Source organism: Furipterus horrens, unplaced genomic scaffold, assembly GCF_987537825.1.
Source record: "Furipterus horrens unplaced genomic scaffold, mFurHor1.1.pri manual_scaffold_4, whole genome shotgun sequence".
Lineage (NCBI taxonomy): Eukaryota > Metazoa > Chordata > Mammalia > Chiroptera > Furipteridae > Furipterus > Furipterus horrens.
This window is the reverse complement of record NW_028327174.1, coordinates 161,555,604-161,572,456: the sequence shown is the minus strand read 5'-3', so window position 1 is coordinate 161,572,456 and position 16,853 is coordinate 161,555,604. Positions and strand designations below refer to the sequence as shown.

Genomic DNA, 16,853 nt, shown 5'->3' with positions numbered 1-16,853 from the left:
ACCAAATCCTACTTCTGGAAATTATAGTTTTATTCTACACGTCTCATTCTAATTTGGCGTCACCTGGGGTGCAGCAGCCCTTCCAGCTTGCACCATTTACCTACTGGTGTATCCGTCACTGGCCTGAAATACGAGCTCCAGCCTGAGACAGTCTTGCATTATTTATTTATTTTTTATTTAACATGTGAGAACTGAAAAAGTCACAGTGGTGTGCATGTGCATTCTGTCTGAAGATGGTTACTACTTTCTTCTCCCAGGCAATCTAGGCATTTTTGTCTTTTGGATTCTTGTCATCACTGGATTGCTAAGAATAATTTCTTTTACTCCATTAATTTCCTGGCCAAGTTCACTGTCCACCAAAATTAAGAAAAAACAGTATTCTAGAGGCCTCAGGAATTTCAGAATTTGAATTCTCAATGCAAAATATTTAAAGGCACCATCATCTTTTAGAAATAGCCAAATTCGTTTCTGTGAATCTGGAAAATGATTAAGTCTATATGACCAACTCTCTCTTCACTTTATATCAACAAACATTTATTGAGTACTTACAAAAAACGCTACTTTTGGTTAAAGTAAGCCAAAAATGTTCCCTAATCACCAGAACTAACCCCAATACTAGGTGAAAAGTAAATGGAAAATGAGTAATTCAGAGAAACCGTTTGATAAAAGAACTTGGATCAGCCTGTTAAGAAAACAACCACAGATTAAGTGAGCTCAAGGGTCAATGCTCTCTGCTCGCCAACACAAAATGAGTTACTAATTAAAAAAAAATAGTGACTAAAAATCTTGATAAAAATACCTTTGTTTCTGTTCACAGACCCTTCATCATGTTAGAGTCAGGCCCAAAGGGCCAGATTACCCATATATTTTTACTCTTTGAAAGTGAAGCTGAGAAGATAAATTACCGGTATGGAATACGTTATATCATGCTCAAGAAAATTCATGAAGGTTGTAATAATTTGTATTGGGCAAGAAATGAGTATTATCTGAAGTAATTTTTCCAAGTGGATCATTAATTGCTGGCCTTTTCTAGAAGCACTTTGACTAGTTAATTATAGGTTAAGATTCCTAACATACTGACTTCCATCACAACCATCATGTGGGACAATAAAGTCATTAAAATCATCATAAGTTAATCAGCAAGTTCCAATTAGGGTTCTGTTATGGTACCCTCAGTGAATTACCATCAACTGATTAGGCCAAAGAACTAAAATTAACCAAACTTCTGCCCATTAAATGCTCCACTTACTCATCAGCAAAGAAGGTACCATTTACTGTTCTATCTTTGGTGTCAAGAACACTGTAAATGCTGGGGAAAATTTTGTTAAATATGAATGAATGCATACATGTATGCATGCATGAATCAATACCTGCCTCATAGGAACTTGGAGTCAGTTGGGATTTTCTAGGCTGCAAAACAAATATGGACCATACTTAGGATTCAAGTTCGCTTTTTTCTCGGAATGATCGCTTTGAGAGTTTTTCTTTGTATTAATTTATTCATTCAGCGAATACAATGTTTTAATAAAGGAGAGTTATTACTCCAACTCAGCCATTCATGTGTTTGGACCCCTAATACTCTTGGATGGCACCTCGGAACCTGAATATGGGGAGAGCTTCTCACCAGTCCCTCTAAGAATGTGTAAGAATGGCTTGCTGTGCTTAAACTATGCAAACAAGATGGCTTCTGCTGAAAACCCCCTGAGGGTATGGAATTTGGGTACAGGGTAGGCACTGAATAGCTACTATGATCATTCCCTGTGAAAAACCCTGAGCACCGAGTCCTTGAGGAGCTACCCTGAGACAGCATTTCACACATGTCACAATTCATTACTGGAAGAATTAAGTGCTCTCTGTGCGACCCCACCAAGGGAAGTCTCTTGGAACCTTAAGCCTGGTTTCCCCTGCACTTCACCCCATATAGCTTTTCTTGTGGCTGATTTGTGTTACATCCTTTCAATGAAATAAAACATAGCCATGCATATGCCTAATTGTGAATCACGTTGAGTCCTCCTAGTGAGTCACCAAATCTGAGGGGTGGTCTTGGGGAACCCCTACACACGCGACACAGTGAATTTGAAGTAGTCATGAAACGAAACTGCACTTGGGAGCACATGGGGTGGGACTGAGCTGGAAATCAAGATGCGGGTCTGTTGGTAGCATGTGCTCTCCCTAAACTCAATATCCAGGTCCACTTGCCATGTGGAAGGAGAGGCAGTTCAAGCAGGAATAAATTTAAGAAAGCATCTAATCCAGAATCCTCCTTTTTTTCAGATGAGCTAAGGTTGAGAGCTAAAATAACTTTCTATAAGACACAGAGCTAGTTCAAAGCAAATACTAGCACGCCAAAACCACATTCAAACCCCCAGTAGTTCCTACCAGTAAATCATTTGCTGCCTGGCTGGAGTCTGTCCTTTCTCAGAAGGCCTCCTGCTTGCATCAAGATGTGCCACATGGTTGCAGATTCGCACCATGTTGCATTTTCAATTAAAACAGCTAAATGCGGTGTTTTAAAAGGATGACTTCCAAGCTGCCAGGACAATAACGCCACAAACTCCACCAGATTTTATTAGAGTCAAATGACAGCATAAATCATTAGGAAAATGTGTGCCAACTGGAGAAACAGCAATACCTCAAACTCTTGGAGTACTGAACACCATCCAGTTGGCCGAGAAAAAACCATGTGGCTTAAAATCATTTTTTGCAATTACTATACTAGCTAGTTCATAGTTTTTGGCAGATATTTCCCACATGCATAGCAGAACTCAGCTAATTTTCACTCTGCTGATCGACAAATGTTTTTTTTTTCCCCCCTCAGAAAAACCACCCAGAGAGCTTTTATGAAATCTGAGGAAGTGCATCAATAAGGGAGCCCATTTGTTACAGCCTGGCTTTAAATAATACGTATTAAATAGGCCACCCAATATTCATCACAAAATATTCTACTGTGCTAAGATGATGAGTTAAGAATATCAATCATACTAATTACTAGAGTCTGAAATTCAAACAGCAAGATTTCCGGAGTCCTTACTTTTCTCTCTTGAATTGAGCTTGCCTTTTGGAAAGCAGGGGGAAAAATTTTAACTTATCTACTATAAACTTCTCCAAAATCATTATTCGTTCTTAACAGTTAGACAAGAAATACCATACCATGCTACATCCATTTCTTAAAGCAATAAAATATTTATATGACCAAAGGAATGAATGAGCTTTCATATTAAATTTTTTTCATCCACGTTGCATTTCCAAGTTGTCTTCTTGGGACTTCATCAATAGGCCAAATGTTGAATTCCATCTACGAATGTGCTGTCTGATGATTTCAAAAAATGGTAATCTATTCTGAATTGAATAACTTCCCTCAAAGAGAAGCATCCTGCCAACAAGGGGGAACTCCCTGCTGCATTTTAAACCCCACATCTGTGCTCTCTCTGCAGGGCATGCAGGGACACTTTTAGGACAGGGCTCACAGGCAGCTTCAACTATACAGATAGATGATGGTCCATGCCCTAGCTTGGGGGTTGATGGGCAAACCTTTGTAGTATTCTTTAAACTTTTTGTACGTTTCAAACATTTTATAATAATTTCAAAAATATTTAACTCCCTACATTTGCTTGAGTGGCATTCCCAGGCCCTCAAGGGGGCATCTTACTCAGCCTTGCTGTCTCCAGAATCAAACTGAATTTACTTTAGTCGGATCAAAACGGTCCATCAAAATTATTTCTATGACACCGAGTTCCCAAAGACTTGGCCAAATTTTCATGGCCTTTCCTATCAGACATCCTTTGTCTGTGAAGCATCCTGAATATATAAGCCATGGGTATTTTCAATCTGTGCAAGGAAAGTGATACTATCTCATATTAAAGCTGCCAGCTTCCCAGATATAAAATTTTGTAAGTAAAAGATATAAGATCAGGAAAAACAAGATAAACTGACCAAGTGTGCTTTAAAATGTCCCATAAATTTAAAATCCCTTCTTCCCCCAACTGATAATGGGAAGATGGAAGCCAGCTGCGTCCACAGAAACCTCATGTTTAATGTATGGAAGCACGGAGGGATCTCAAATGGGACTCTGAATTCTAGCATCAGCATCAGTTGTAAACTTGTTAAAAATGCAAATTCCCAGCTCTCTGCTGGGGGAACACAAGAGGAATGGGCACTAATTCGTCCCAATGATTCTGATGACTGATAGTTTGAGAAGCAGGGATGCACCAGTTGGAAGTCTGGCCTCTGGAGTCAGAGAGACTGGGTTCAAATACTAGGATCTGCCCTGGCTAAATGCTATGACTTTGACCAAGTTATTTAACTTGTCTATGCTTTAATTTCCTCATCTATAAAATGATGGTAATAGTTCCTAACTCATCAAACACTGGCAATAAGATAATAATACATGTAAAAGTTTGGCAGAATGCTTGACACATACTAAGTACTCAATAAATGTGAGCGTTATTTTTCTCTACTATAGAGATTATAACAGATTTGCTTTTATTCCACTTTACTCATCCATTTATTCGATTAGCATTTATTGAGCATTTACCACATGCCAGACTTGGACACTCGACTACACAGGATTTCTGGCTGCACATCAGAAACATCAAGGAATTCTGAAGGAGCTCTGCTCCTTGACCCCTGCTCTACAACAAAACAAAGACTCTCGGATGGTGCTGCTCAAGCTGGGCTATGTTTTAAAAGCTACTCAGCATGTTTTAATGGAAGAAGCAAACTGCATGCAAAAATTACTGCCCAAAGCCCAAGGAGCAGAGGCTTGCTGGATGCACATGATCTCAAAAAACTTTTAGGAGCGGTTGTTTGCCCAGCAAATTTCCATAGGCACTTATATAGCCCTCTCCTGCTTTACAGATCTTCTTAGGAAGTACAAATCATGTTTTCCTAAATCTTCAGGGCTGCCTACCACACCAACGACGAGTAGGTGCTGAAGCTGGTTGATACTTTAAGACGTGAGTTTTATTCCTGGGCCCTCCCAACACCCTGAAGCCTGAGTGCAGCGGTTCAGGACAGAGGAGTAATTATAAAGCCATTATCTCCATAACCAACTCTTATAAGAGCACATTTCCCTAAATATATTGTCCAAGCCTAAAGGCTAGACATAACGGTTTCACACACCAGTCTCCAAGGGGAGGAGAGAGAGGAACAAGGCTTTTAAATTAATTAAAAGAGACACTCAGGCACACTTCATGCCATTCTTTAATCTCCATTCTCCTGTGGTAAATACAGAATGACAGGACTAGGACCAGGCTAACAGCTGAAGGCAGGACCCCACAGAGGCTCATCAAACAGCCTTGAAACACTCTGCAGAAGGGCCTGTGCTCACAAAAAGAAGGGAGGAGGCGATCGGCACCTGGCCTCGCTGTGTCACCAGGGTGCGTGCACCCCACCCTGCTTGGACTAGTAGCAATTTAAAGAACACATAAAAAGGAAATAGCATGTATTATAATTTAGGAGTCAGAGAACAGTGATAAAAACAATGATGATTGACTGAGGGTTTTCTAGTGTCAGGCACTGTGCTATAGGCTTCTCATGTAGTATTTTATTTAATTGTGGTAACCAGATTCCTAACAACCCTTGCGTCCTGGTATATGCCCCCTGTGGAGTGCCTTTCGTTCATTGACTCAGAGCTAGGACAATGTGACCAACAGAAAAGTCCAGAACTAACTGTGACTTCTAAGATTAGATCACAAAGGGCATCATCACTTCCAACACGACCTCTTGAATCACTTGCTCTGAGGGAAGTCGGAGCCATATCACATGGACACTCAAGCAGCCCCGTGAGGCCACCCACGTGGAAAGGACCCATCCCTGTGACCAGACCACCTTGGAAGTGACCTGCCAGCTCCATTCAAGCCATTAAGTTCTCCAACTGAAGCCCCAGACATTACAGAACAGAGAAGCCTTCACCCCTGGGCCCTGTCTGAAGGGCTGACCCATGAAGCTCATGAGATAATTGTTTTAAAAACTTAGCTCTGTGATTCATTAGGCAGCAGAGCAAACTCACACCTAAGAGCTAAACACTCTCCGAGCTGAGAGAGTTGAAGTGATTCAGTCATGAGCACAGCCAGCGAAGCTGTAGGGATCTGAATCCATGTTCTCGGATTTGAAGTTGTGGCTCTCACTCTGTCAAACTACACCTGACACCTGAAAGCAGGCGAGAGCAATGGGACGGGGAATGGGACAACTGTAACAGAACAATAAAAAGTGGAAAAAAACTTAAAGTGAAAAATGTGTTTTAAAAAAATGAAAATTACCAAATTGGAAAAAAAAAGAAAAGAAAAGAAAAGGTGTGGAACCAATTTCCAACCCCTTTTATTCAGGGAAAAGTAATCATTTAACAGGAAGCTTTCAAGCCCTTTGGTTGTTCCCAATACACTTTGTTCATCCTACATGGCAGCCACCATCCTACCATCCTGCCTTGTATTCCAGCCATTTCTCTATCAATAGAAGTTCCTGGGAGGTTGGAGAATGTCTTCCTATGTCGTCGTAGGCAGCCGTCCGTCTCGAGAGACGATGGTGTAGCTTCTTAAGAGTCTATCTGCACCGCCGAGAATGGCTGTGCAGTCCGACTCAGGAGTGACACGGTATCTGTCTCCTCCCGTGTTGAATCGACATCTTGCGATGACGCTGGAGTGTCCTCTCCAGTGAAGCTGAAGCTACAGAGCCTGGGCAGGGTGATATGGAGGGTCTGCTGTTGCCCATGCAGCAGACCCCCCCTCTCTTCGCAGCTGAAGGGTCCAAGGGAAAGACGGAGTCAATACAGCTTGGCTTCAGGTGCGCCGCAGGAGTTGCCGGTGTTGACTACAACGTCAAACCGCCTTAGGGACTCCGGCTCCGGATTTTCTGTCGGGGTTTACTCCCTTAGCCTTTCCCCTGAAGAGGTATGCCGCAAGGCAGCGGAGGTTTTTTGGAGTCAGAGTTTTCCTTCTCTGATTTTGTAGTACTTGAAGATTTTTATTGGTAGATTTGAGTTTTGACCAAGTCGATGCCCCAACCCAGCCCTGTGTACCCCGAGGCCATGCTGCTGGGAGGGTGAGCAGCTGCCTGAGTAGGGAGCAGACACAGCAGCCCCAGCCACCAGTCTGCGCTCCCCAGAGGCCACACTTGCTCAGGCTGCTCCAGCCACAGACCAGCCTTGTAAACAGTAGAAGGGTGTGGTTAGGACGTTACTCGACTCCTGTGGGCTCCACAGCTCTGCTCTGCCATTGCCAGGCCAGGTGATCTTAGGCCAAGTACCTGAATGCTATGAGCCTCCATCCCTCACTCTTATAACAGGGCCAGTATTAACACACACTTCTGTTTGCACCTCATTAGAAAAATACTCAAAGTATTTAGCATATTGACTAGCACACAGTAAGTGTTCAGTAACTGTTACTTATTTGAATTATTATCAAAATATGTTGAAAAATATCCCACATTTTAAGTGGCCAAACAAAAGCTCTTCCCTTGACCTATCCGCCTACGTAAAGAGACGTTCCAAAGATACAGCAGTGGTTCTGGGAGTGAAGAGATTTCACTGTACAGGCACGGAAGCCTTTGGAGACATCTTGGCCATGTTCCTACAAGAGCCCAGCCTGCCCTGCTGGAGTGATGAGAACATCGGGAAAGCTGCCCTTTGCTTCCACCATCCAGCGGGACACATGCAGACAGCAATCTGGCTCTTCCTTGCAAGAAGCAAAGTAAGGCAGGAGGGTCTCCCTCCCCCAGGCCTTAATAAACAAGGGAGAAGAGGGATCTTGCTTCCACCCTATTCCTTAATCCTATTACATTCTTATCATTTTGTCAGACAAAGCTCCTTAGCTCCTGCCAATATTCCCTCTCAGGCCTTCCCCTGTGCTTCAGTCTTGCTTGGTCTCAGAGGTAACAGGCTGTCAAGTGCCTTATTGTCCCCTCAGGTGATTTCTACTTAAATGCTGCTCAGAGTTCCACCTCCCTTCGAACTTAGCTTTATGGATTCTTTTTTTTTCCTTATGTATGAAAAAGTTTTCTGTGTAAAACTCTGTTTAGGGTCCAAAATGTTTCCATAACCTTCTACTTCTGGGTAAGACTAAGGAATGGGGAAGTGGGGGTGATGCCAGCCACATTCACACATCTCCAAATAAACACGTATTCCTAGCACTGCAAAGTGAAGGGTTATCTAAGTTCTTGGGCAGAGGTGGGGGATACAAGCAACTTGTCCACTGGAAGAGAGAAGGTTTTTAGAGGTATTAATAACTAGGAAACAAAGGGCCAAGTGAAGAATGCCATGAGCAGTAGGAACAGCAGGCCCAGGAGAGGAGAGGAAGAAAAAATAGATAAGGACACAGGGGAGCTGGAGCAGGAAGCCTGGGTGCTGGGTGGGGGCTCTGAAGGGTGGGGGAATCCTGACCTAGGAGGTGAGGAAGGGCAGGAAGAGCACTCAAGGCAGAGGAAGGAGAGGCAAGGAGGCAGCTATGCAAAACACTACAGATTTATAGAGAAGCAGGGACAGGGGCTGCCAAAAATAAAGCTGGTTGGGGGTAAATACACAGCCAAAAATTAGCGATAAAAATCTTTAAAAGCCAGAAGACTAAAGGTCTTTTAGCAGATTATAGAGCAAATTGATGGCACATGGATTTCATGATTAAGAATAAGTAACATATTCTAATCAATTCCTCAGGGATCATGAACATAAAACTCTGAGACCAGAGAAGTATATTTTCAAAGGAGGCAAGGCTGAGTGAACTGGCAGATCACTCTCCCCATATGTTAAGTAAGTTTCCCTCACTGAAAGTTTCACTTGAGCCACTGAACTAGTTATAGGTCAAATATCTTCCAACAAGCTTTTGTTGTTATTTGTTTTTTAAGTCTAGTTTTAAAAACTATTACCTGAAGTGAGAAGGCACATATTAGATGACTTAAGTCAGGAATCTGTTATTTATCAGCAGTCATTTCAATGATTTCCAAGAGCCAGCATCCACTAACCAGGCTGGTTTCAAGGTGCAATAAATGTGTATCAGCAGTAAATGTGATTATTGACAGGTCTAATGGTGTCTGCACCTTGGTTCATTTTTCTATCCTCTGGCTCAATCTTAGAAAGCTACTACACAGAGTAGGCACTCAAATAAATTCTGTGAATCAGGATTCACTTCATGTCCTCCTTAACCACCAGAGCACTCAGTTCAAAACAGATCCAGAAAACATGACAGGATATCAACCAATTTCACACGGTGACTCCTTGAAACGGGAAAAAGTCCCTGGGCACTGTTCGCTCTCTTGCAGTCCCAACAGCTGCTCCCTGCACAATAGGAAATTGGACCGCACGGGCCGAGGCCCAGGGCAGGCGAGCTTACCATATACCACATGCTTGGCCACTTGGGGTCATTGAAGTACGTAGACTGGGCACGACTGAAGTCATAATCCCTCTTGGTCCGCTTTTTTACCACTTGCTGTTGGATCCACTCCACCTGTCAAGGAGAAGGACATGGTGAGTGTTTGAGTTCCATCAGGGTTAGCATGACCTAAATAACAGTCTGAAGCATTTCCCATATTTAGTCAATGCTGTTTAAGTCATTGGCTTCATTCTGGCAACTAGAATCTCAGAAATTCTAGTTCTGTTTTATTATACACAGGTCAGCTTTTTTGTGTGTGTGTGTGTGTGTGCCTTTTATGACAGATCATTCAAATCTCTCAATAATATGTTAACCTTTTAGTGTTTTCAGAAAGCATACACCATTCACAATTTATTGCAAATTGATAGTGTGAATTTTTAAGGTAAATTTTTCATTCTTGCCTTATACTAAAGAAAGGTCAGCAAACTTTTTCTATAAAGCTCCAAATAATGTTTTAGGCTTTGCAGGTCATATGATCTCTGTTACCACTACTCATTCTGACATTGTAGCGCCACAGGCAACATATAAATGTATGGGAGTGACTGTGCTCCCAATAAAACTTTATACACAAAAACAGATGGCAGGCTAGATTAGGCCAGAGTTTTTTGATCCTTGCCTTACATCAAAATTTTTACATGCTCTGAGATTAAACATCAAATTTAAAAGTCATCCTGGGATCAAATGCCCTAGGATCACAAATTTTAAAAAAATGGCTTTCTACAACATAGTATGGTGGGAAAAGTTTCAATTTGTAGAATCAGAAAACTAACGTCCTAGATCTGTCTCTGGCAAAAGATTGGAAAAGTCACCCAATTTCCTGAGCCATAGGCTCCTTGCTGGCTCTAAAATTCAATTGAAAAACACCACCTTTGAGAAAGTCTTAATATTTCACTGCAACTCTTGCTTACACAGAACCTTGAACTTTGAGTTTAATACAGGATTGTAACCTAAATGGTAAAGGTATAAATAGGGGTATTTTTAAAAATAGGTAATCATTATATCAACATAAAAAAATGGGTTCCATTTTGAACTGAGCATCTCAAATGCAGTATCAGCCCTAATGGCATTCTATAATTTGCTCCTAAATTTTCTTTTAATTTCCTCTGGTCATAGCTAACTTAGTCACAATACTCTAAAATCTTCTGTTCCACCACTTATCCCTACTCCTCACAAAGGAATGACAAATTGGGAGGGGGAATGCACTTTGTAGTCTACTGCTGTGAATCCAAACCCACCCCATTCAGTAAGGATTTCAAAACCTCTCTTGTGTAACTGATTAAAGATTACTGGAGAAGGGATACTAAAATATTGATTAACAAATTCAAAATGCATAGCTGTAAATAAGATAGTGAAGGCCAAAAAGCCAAACTAACAAATTTCTATGATTCTCATATTGAGAACTATATTCAACAGGAATATTGGTGTGCAAGATGAATTTAAACAGTGCATTCCTAACATCACTAACAAAGCAAACTGAAGCACATGGCCCCCTAAATAAATATAAGTCTACTTATGATTAGGATCACAACTAAGCATCATATATGTGCCTGCTCTGATAGGTAATTTAAGCAAAATTATTACAAAAAAAAAAAAAACAAGCCAATAAATGAAAAATAATATCCTGGAAAACAAAACTTTTTCTCATCCTGTTTTAATTAATCTAGACCAGGTGACTCTCTGGCAGAGAATCGTTCTACACAACACACACATATGCACATGTGCCCACACTGCATAAAAGGTATTACATTTTATGTCTTCAAACTACTGGACAACAGTTGTCAGTAAAACTAATAGAAATCTTGTTTTTTCTTTAATTAAGGAAACTACTTTTTAGGAATTCCACAGAAACTAATGTGGCATTAAAAACGTGTGTAAGTTTATTTTTAATGAGAATAATTTTTAAGTGACTGTATTTCTAAGAATATAGGGGGAAAAAAATTTCCTTCTCAATCAAAGTAGAACAGCAAACATGGGCAGGCTTATGCTTTTCTATTTCCAGAAAACATTTTACTCTCTCAATTCCAATCTTTATATGGCGTGTTTCATTCACTCATTTATTCATTCAAAAAAAGCAATAAGTGCCAATTCTATACCAGACACGGTGCAGGGAATACAAAATGAGTAAGAACAGCCTTTGCCTTTGAAGGACTTAATATTTTACCAAGGAGTATTTCACAATTATTCCACTATTCCGCATTTCATAAAAATGAAATTATCACCATGACTGACATCTGATGCAGGCCCTATTACTGTATTAATTAGACCACTCATGAAAATTTTGACTATGCAAATTACATTTGCAGTCCTTACATTACTGTCTACATGACTTATCCTAATAAGATTGAACCATTTCATATTTGCATGCTCAGTAAAAGATGGCTGCATTGTCCTTTATAAGATTATAAAGGGTCTTAAGTCTGAGAGGGAGGAATTGTTACAGAGCAGTGATCACCCCCAAAATTAATTAATTAAAAAAAAACGGTGGCTTCAGATCTGTTTAGACAGGACTCTTTTCAAACTAATCCTGTATTGGCAGTGATCTTTCCTAACAGAGTGTCCATAAATTCCGGAACTGCCAACATGTGTGTCCAAAAACCAGAAAGTGTCAAACTTCCCCCAGTGTGGACTCAATAAAAAGATTGTTAGCGATCAGGACAAGTCAATACTGAAGTGGGGGTGGACAACTGTTTCTACAATGATGCTTCTGCAATACATGATACCCTCTACACACCACACACCATACCCTGTACACCCACATCCCATACCCTATACATACACACCATACGCTGTACCCTCTACACACCACATGCTGTACTCTCTACACACCACACACTGTACCCTTTACACACCACACGCTGTACCCTATACACATCACACACCAGACCCTTTACACACCACACACACATAAAGAGAAAAATGGTATAAATATGTGAGAAAACCAAGGGGCAGCCATTTCCTAGATGAACTATACGTACAAAAATAGAACAAAATATCTTACCAAACAGCATCTCTTCTGTAATTTTACCAAACAAAAATGCTTATTTACAGGGCTTGGTGGCTAGGAGGAGGTGGTACAGCAACTTGGCATCTAGTTTTGACTATAAGCCACTCTGTCTGATCACAAGGCTGCAATACGCAAGAAAAGTACAGTGGGGATATTTTTAGAGTCGGATACCATGTATTTTGCCTCAGTGCTTTATGAGCATGTATATATAGCCCTACAATTTTTGGAAAGTGGGTAAAGCACCTCTTGGAGCAGAAGGTTTCTATGACTGGAAAGACCATATTTATATTTTTAAACTACTACCCATATGTCTGTCCTCAAGCACTTGAAGAAAAAGCTTAGACATAATGCAATATATAGATTTCATTTCTTGCCAAGAAGCTCAATGCAAAAAGAAAAAAAAAAAGAAAAAAACAATTAGAAATTCATTTTTATAAAACTATGGTCAGCCCACTAGAATAAAAAAACTGTGCTTTCCCTCACTGGTTTAACTTCTAAAAATGTGATTTCCTATATATTGCAAAACTACAGTTAACCTAGAGTATAAAAACCACAGGAGCTTTGACATCTTCAGTCTATCCTTCATTAATTTCAACAGATGTGTGCTTCTTGGTCTTAAGGCCATTCCCTGAGTTCACTCACAGAGCTCTTCCTTCTCCCTACATGGCCCAAGTGAACATCAAGCATTTGCCTCTTCAGAATCTTTGCTAAAGATGTTTCCTTTCATCAGATTTCATTTATCAAGGAAAACACATTAACTGGTAATTATGGGACAGCTACCCCCACAATCTTAGCTGAACTCATATGTCACCATTTTGGAACTTACCAGCTTTCTGATACCCTATACATGGGGAAGGCAATTTGCCAGCAATAGGGAAAAAATGTAATCATATGAATATATATGTTATTACATAAGTATCATGAGAAAGACAAATACTGCATGGTATCACATGGAAACTTAAAAGTCAAATTCATGGAAAGCTGGAGGGGCAGGTGACAGGAGAAGCTGGTAAAAGGACAAATTTTCAGCTATGAGTAAGGTCTGAGGATCTAATTAATGTATAACATGGTGACTATAGTTGATAACACTGTATTGTAAAACTGAAATCTGCTGAGAGTAAAACAAATATGTTCTCACACACACAAATATGTGAGGTGATGAATATGCTAATTAAGTAGCTGGGGGGAATTTTTTCACAATGTGTGTGTGTGTGTGTGTATATATCACATTATCATGATGTACACTTAAAATATCTTACAACTTTATGTCAATTATGCCTCAACAAAGCTGAAATTTAAAAAAAATTAGTGTGTCACTTTAAAAATGTGCCCCAAAGTGAGGAGGAATCAGCCTTTTAGCTATTAAAATATAACAAAGCTAATAATTCAAATATATCCTGGTAGCAAATATCTACAGATATGTCAATAACATGGAATGGAAAGTCAAAAAACTGACCCTCAAATATATAGAACACAATATACGATAAGGGTGCTATCCTAAATCAGTGGGGGGAAAATTACTTCATAAATGATGGTGGAACAAGAACCAACTGAAGAGAAAAAATAAAACTGAAGCCCTTCTCACACCTTACATCAAGATCAATTCCAAATATATCATATTTAAATGTAAAAGTAAACAAATAAAATAATAAGAGTACCATGAGAAATATGGGAGATTTTAAAAGATAATCTAAGAGTAAAAAGTACTTGTCTAGGTAACAGAACCCCAACCTCCCCTAAAAGTGATTCAAAAACTGATAAATTCAACTACATAAAAAATAAATCTGGCATGGCAAAAACAAACAAACAAACAAAACCCTTTGAAATCAAAGTAAAAGACAAACCGGGGAAATGTTTACAGTTTCTATCTTGGACAAAAGGCTCCTTTCCTAATATATAAAGAGTTCCTACAATCAATAAGGGAAAAATTCAATTGGAACACAGGCTGAAAAGGTAAATCAAGTTTCTTAAACATAGAAAAATATGCCTCATTTCATGTATGTAAAGACAAAATTAAACTAATACTACACTAAGAAAACACTTTCCACCTTTCAAATATGAATCTAAATATTGATAACATACGTACTAGCAAAGGGGTTAGAAAACAGTCTTCCTCCTATACAGGTGATGGGAATGTAAATCTCTACAACACTATAAAGACTAACGGGACAATATCTATAGATGTCTAAAAGAAGTAATTCTACCATAAGAAATTTATCCTACCTATTTATTTACACATGTAAATATGTACGGTTATTTACTGAAGCACTGCTAGCAATAACTAAAAGTTGTAAGCAACCTGAATATATACAGTATTCCTTCACTTATCACAGGTATTACGTTCTAGACCCCCCTGCGATAGGTGAAAATCCACAAAGTAGGAACCTTACATTTATTTTAGTATTTATATATATTTTAAGGCTTTATAAACCCTTCCCACACACTTATAAACTGTTCCCAGTCTCTTATTAACCTTTCCCATTCCCTTATTAACCTTTTCCACACTTTTATAAACACTACTTATGTTCTTAAACATATTCTACTTTTAAACCTACGTAACTTTAACAACATACATATACAGTACCGCAAAATCCTGTGATATAGCAAAAAATCTGCGATAATTAAATATTTTTTTAAAATCCCGTGATACAGTGAGGCTGCGATAAGTGAACCACGATATAGAGAGGGACCACTGTATTGAGAGATATTAAATAAATAATAACCTATCAATACAATGGAGCACATGCAACCATAAGAGAGAATGAAATGGACTTCATGCTCTGTCAGAGAATAATCTCCATGATGTAGTATTTAAAAAAAAAAAAGTAAGGTACAGTCTATACAGGATACTACAATTTTTTTATCTCTCTGAAGTGATTATACACAATAAACTTTAACAACATTGGTTGGTTTCTGGGGAATAATTAGGTAACTGGGATATAGGACAGAAGGAAAACTTTTTACTGTCCTTTAATACCTTGTTACTTTTGAACTATGTAAATATGTCACCTATACAATTTAAAATTTCTTTGAAGTTAATATATTCCATTGGTTAAATCTCACCATATAATCCAATGATTTCAAATGTGACAAAAGGTCTGCATTACAACATATTTTTAAAAAGCAATAATGAGAAAAATACGATATAAAAATGTGTCTTAGGTGGTTTTATATTATGTTCTAACATCACAATTATTGAGAAAAGATGGAAAAACAAAAAGTGGCTGGAATTTGGGGAACTTGGTTTATAATCTTAGATTTGCTACCAGCCACCTGTGTAACCTTGTAAAATCTTTGTAGGCCTCTTTTATCTGTAAAATGAGAGAAAACAGACTAAACATGCTATCTCGTCTCTTTCTTCTAGCTTTGGAATTTTATCTACATAGTCTCTTCTCTGAGTTGACCAGGGATAGAAAGTTTGTATGAAATGCAATAGAGAGGTGAGGTAGGTGCTTCAGTTGATAAATGATCTTAAATCATTCTGTGAAGAAGCAAGATTAATACTTAGAAAGGAGGGTAGTAAATTGTACTACTCCTTTTGTGATTTGAATGAAGCTGTTACCAGAAAACAAAATATATGAGATTCCACGTTTCATATTTTTTTATTAACTTTGACAAAAATGGGAAAAAAGAACATGAAGAGATTTCTCCTTCTGTTTTCTTCTCTGAAAACAAAATAAAGTGGCCCTGATTTAAAAAATAAAAATAAAACTGAGCCCTGGCTGGTGTGGCAAACCAAAAGTTCACCGGTTTGATTCCCGGTCAGGGCACATGTCTGGGTTGCAGGTTCAGAGCCCTTCTCCTGTCAGGGAGCTTGCAGGAGGCAAGAGGCAGCCAATCAATACTTCTCTCCTCTTTCTCCCTCCCTTCCCTTCTCCCTAAAATAATAATATACTTTTTAAAATTACAAGTTAAGTGTATAAAGGCCATGTACTTTTTGCTATAGGACAGAAAAAGGATGATGAAGACAATTTAGTACCACCAACAAGCTGCTCCCAAGTCCTAAACCTGAAGCCAATATAGCCCAAGTTTTCTAAAATTCTGGTCAAGAAATCAATATTAATCAGTGCAAGAATCTAGAGGATCTACTAAAAGTATATGTTTAGATGAGAGTAGGTTTGAGAAATCTTGCTCCATCTAGAAAGTGGTAGTTATTGAGTTAGTAAATATCGGCATTGTTATATGATTTGTTACTCTATTTGATGAGTTATTCTTTTTAAAGAAAAGCACTAATTGTTTGAATTCTGCCTATTTTAAAGATAGCTACTTGTGAACAAAATGTGCACTACTTTTTATTTGATAGAGAATTTGCTTGAGATAGACACTTTGAATTTTAATGACTGCAAACATCAGAGACTTATATTAGAAAGTCATCTAGTCAGGAAAATGAAAGATCATACAATTTTTGAAGTCATTGAGAAGAAAGTTGAAAATACATACCACATGTATATTCAGAGCAGTAAAACAGAAGACAATACATGCCAAAGTAGAGA

The 16,853-nt window shown here is 38.9% G+C and overlaps 1 protein-coding gene across 2 annotated transcripts in view; it reads right to left on the bottom strand.

Moving 5' to 3' along the window:
- PCSK5 (proprotein convertase subtilisin/kexin type 5) overlaps window positions 1-16,853 on the bottom strand; it is a 441,582-nt gene that overhangs the window by 340,616 nt on the left and 84,113 nt on the right. For both annotated transcript variants that reach the window (XM_090274186.1, XM_090274185.1), the window contains exon 3: window positions 9,318-9,431. In XM_090274186.1, the coding sequence (XP_090130312.1) occupies window positions 9,318-9,431 (114 nt within the window). The remainder of the gene's footprint in view (window positions 1-9,317; window positions 9,432-16,853) is intronic.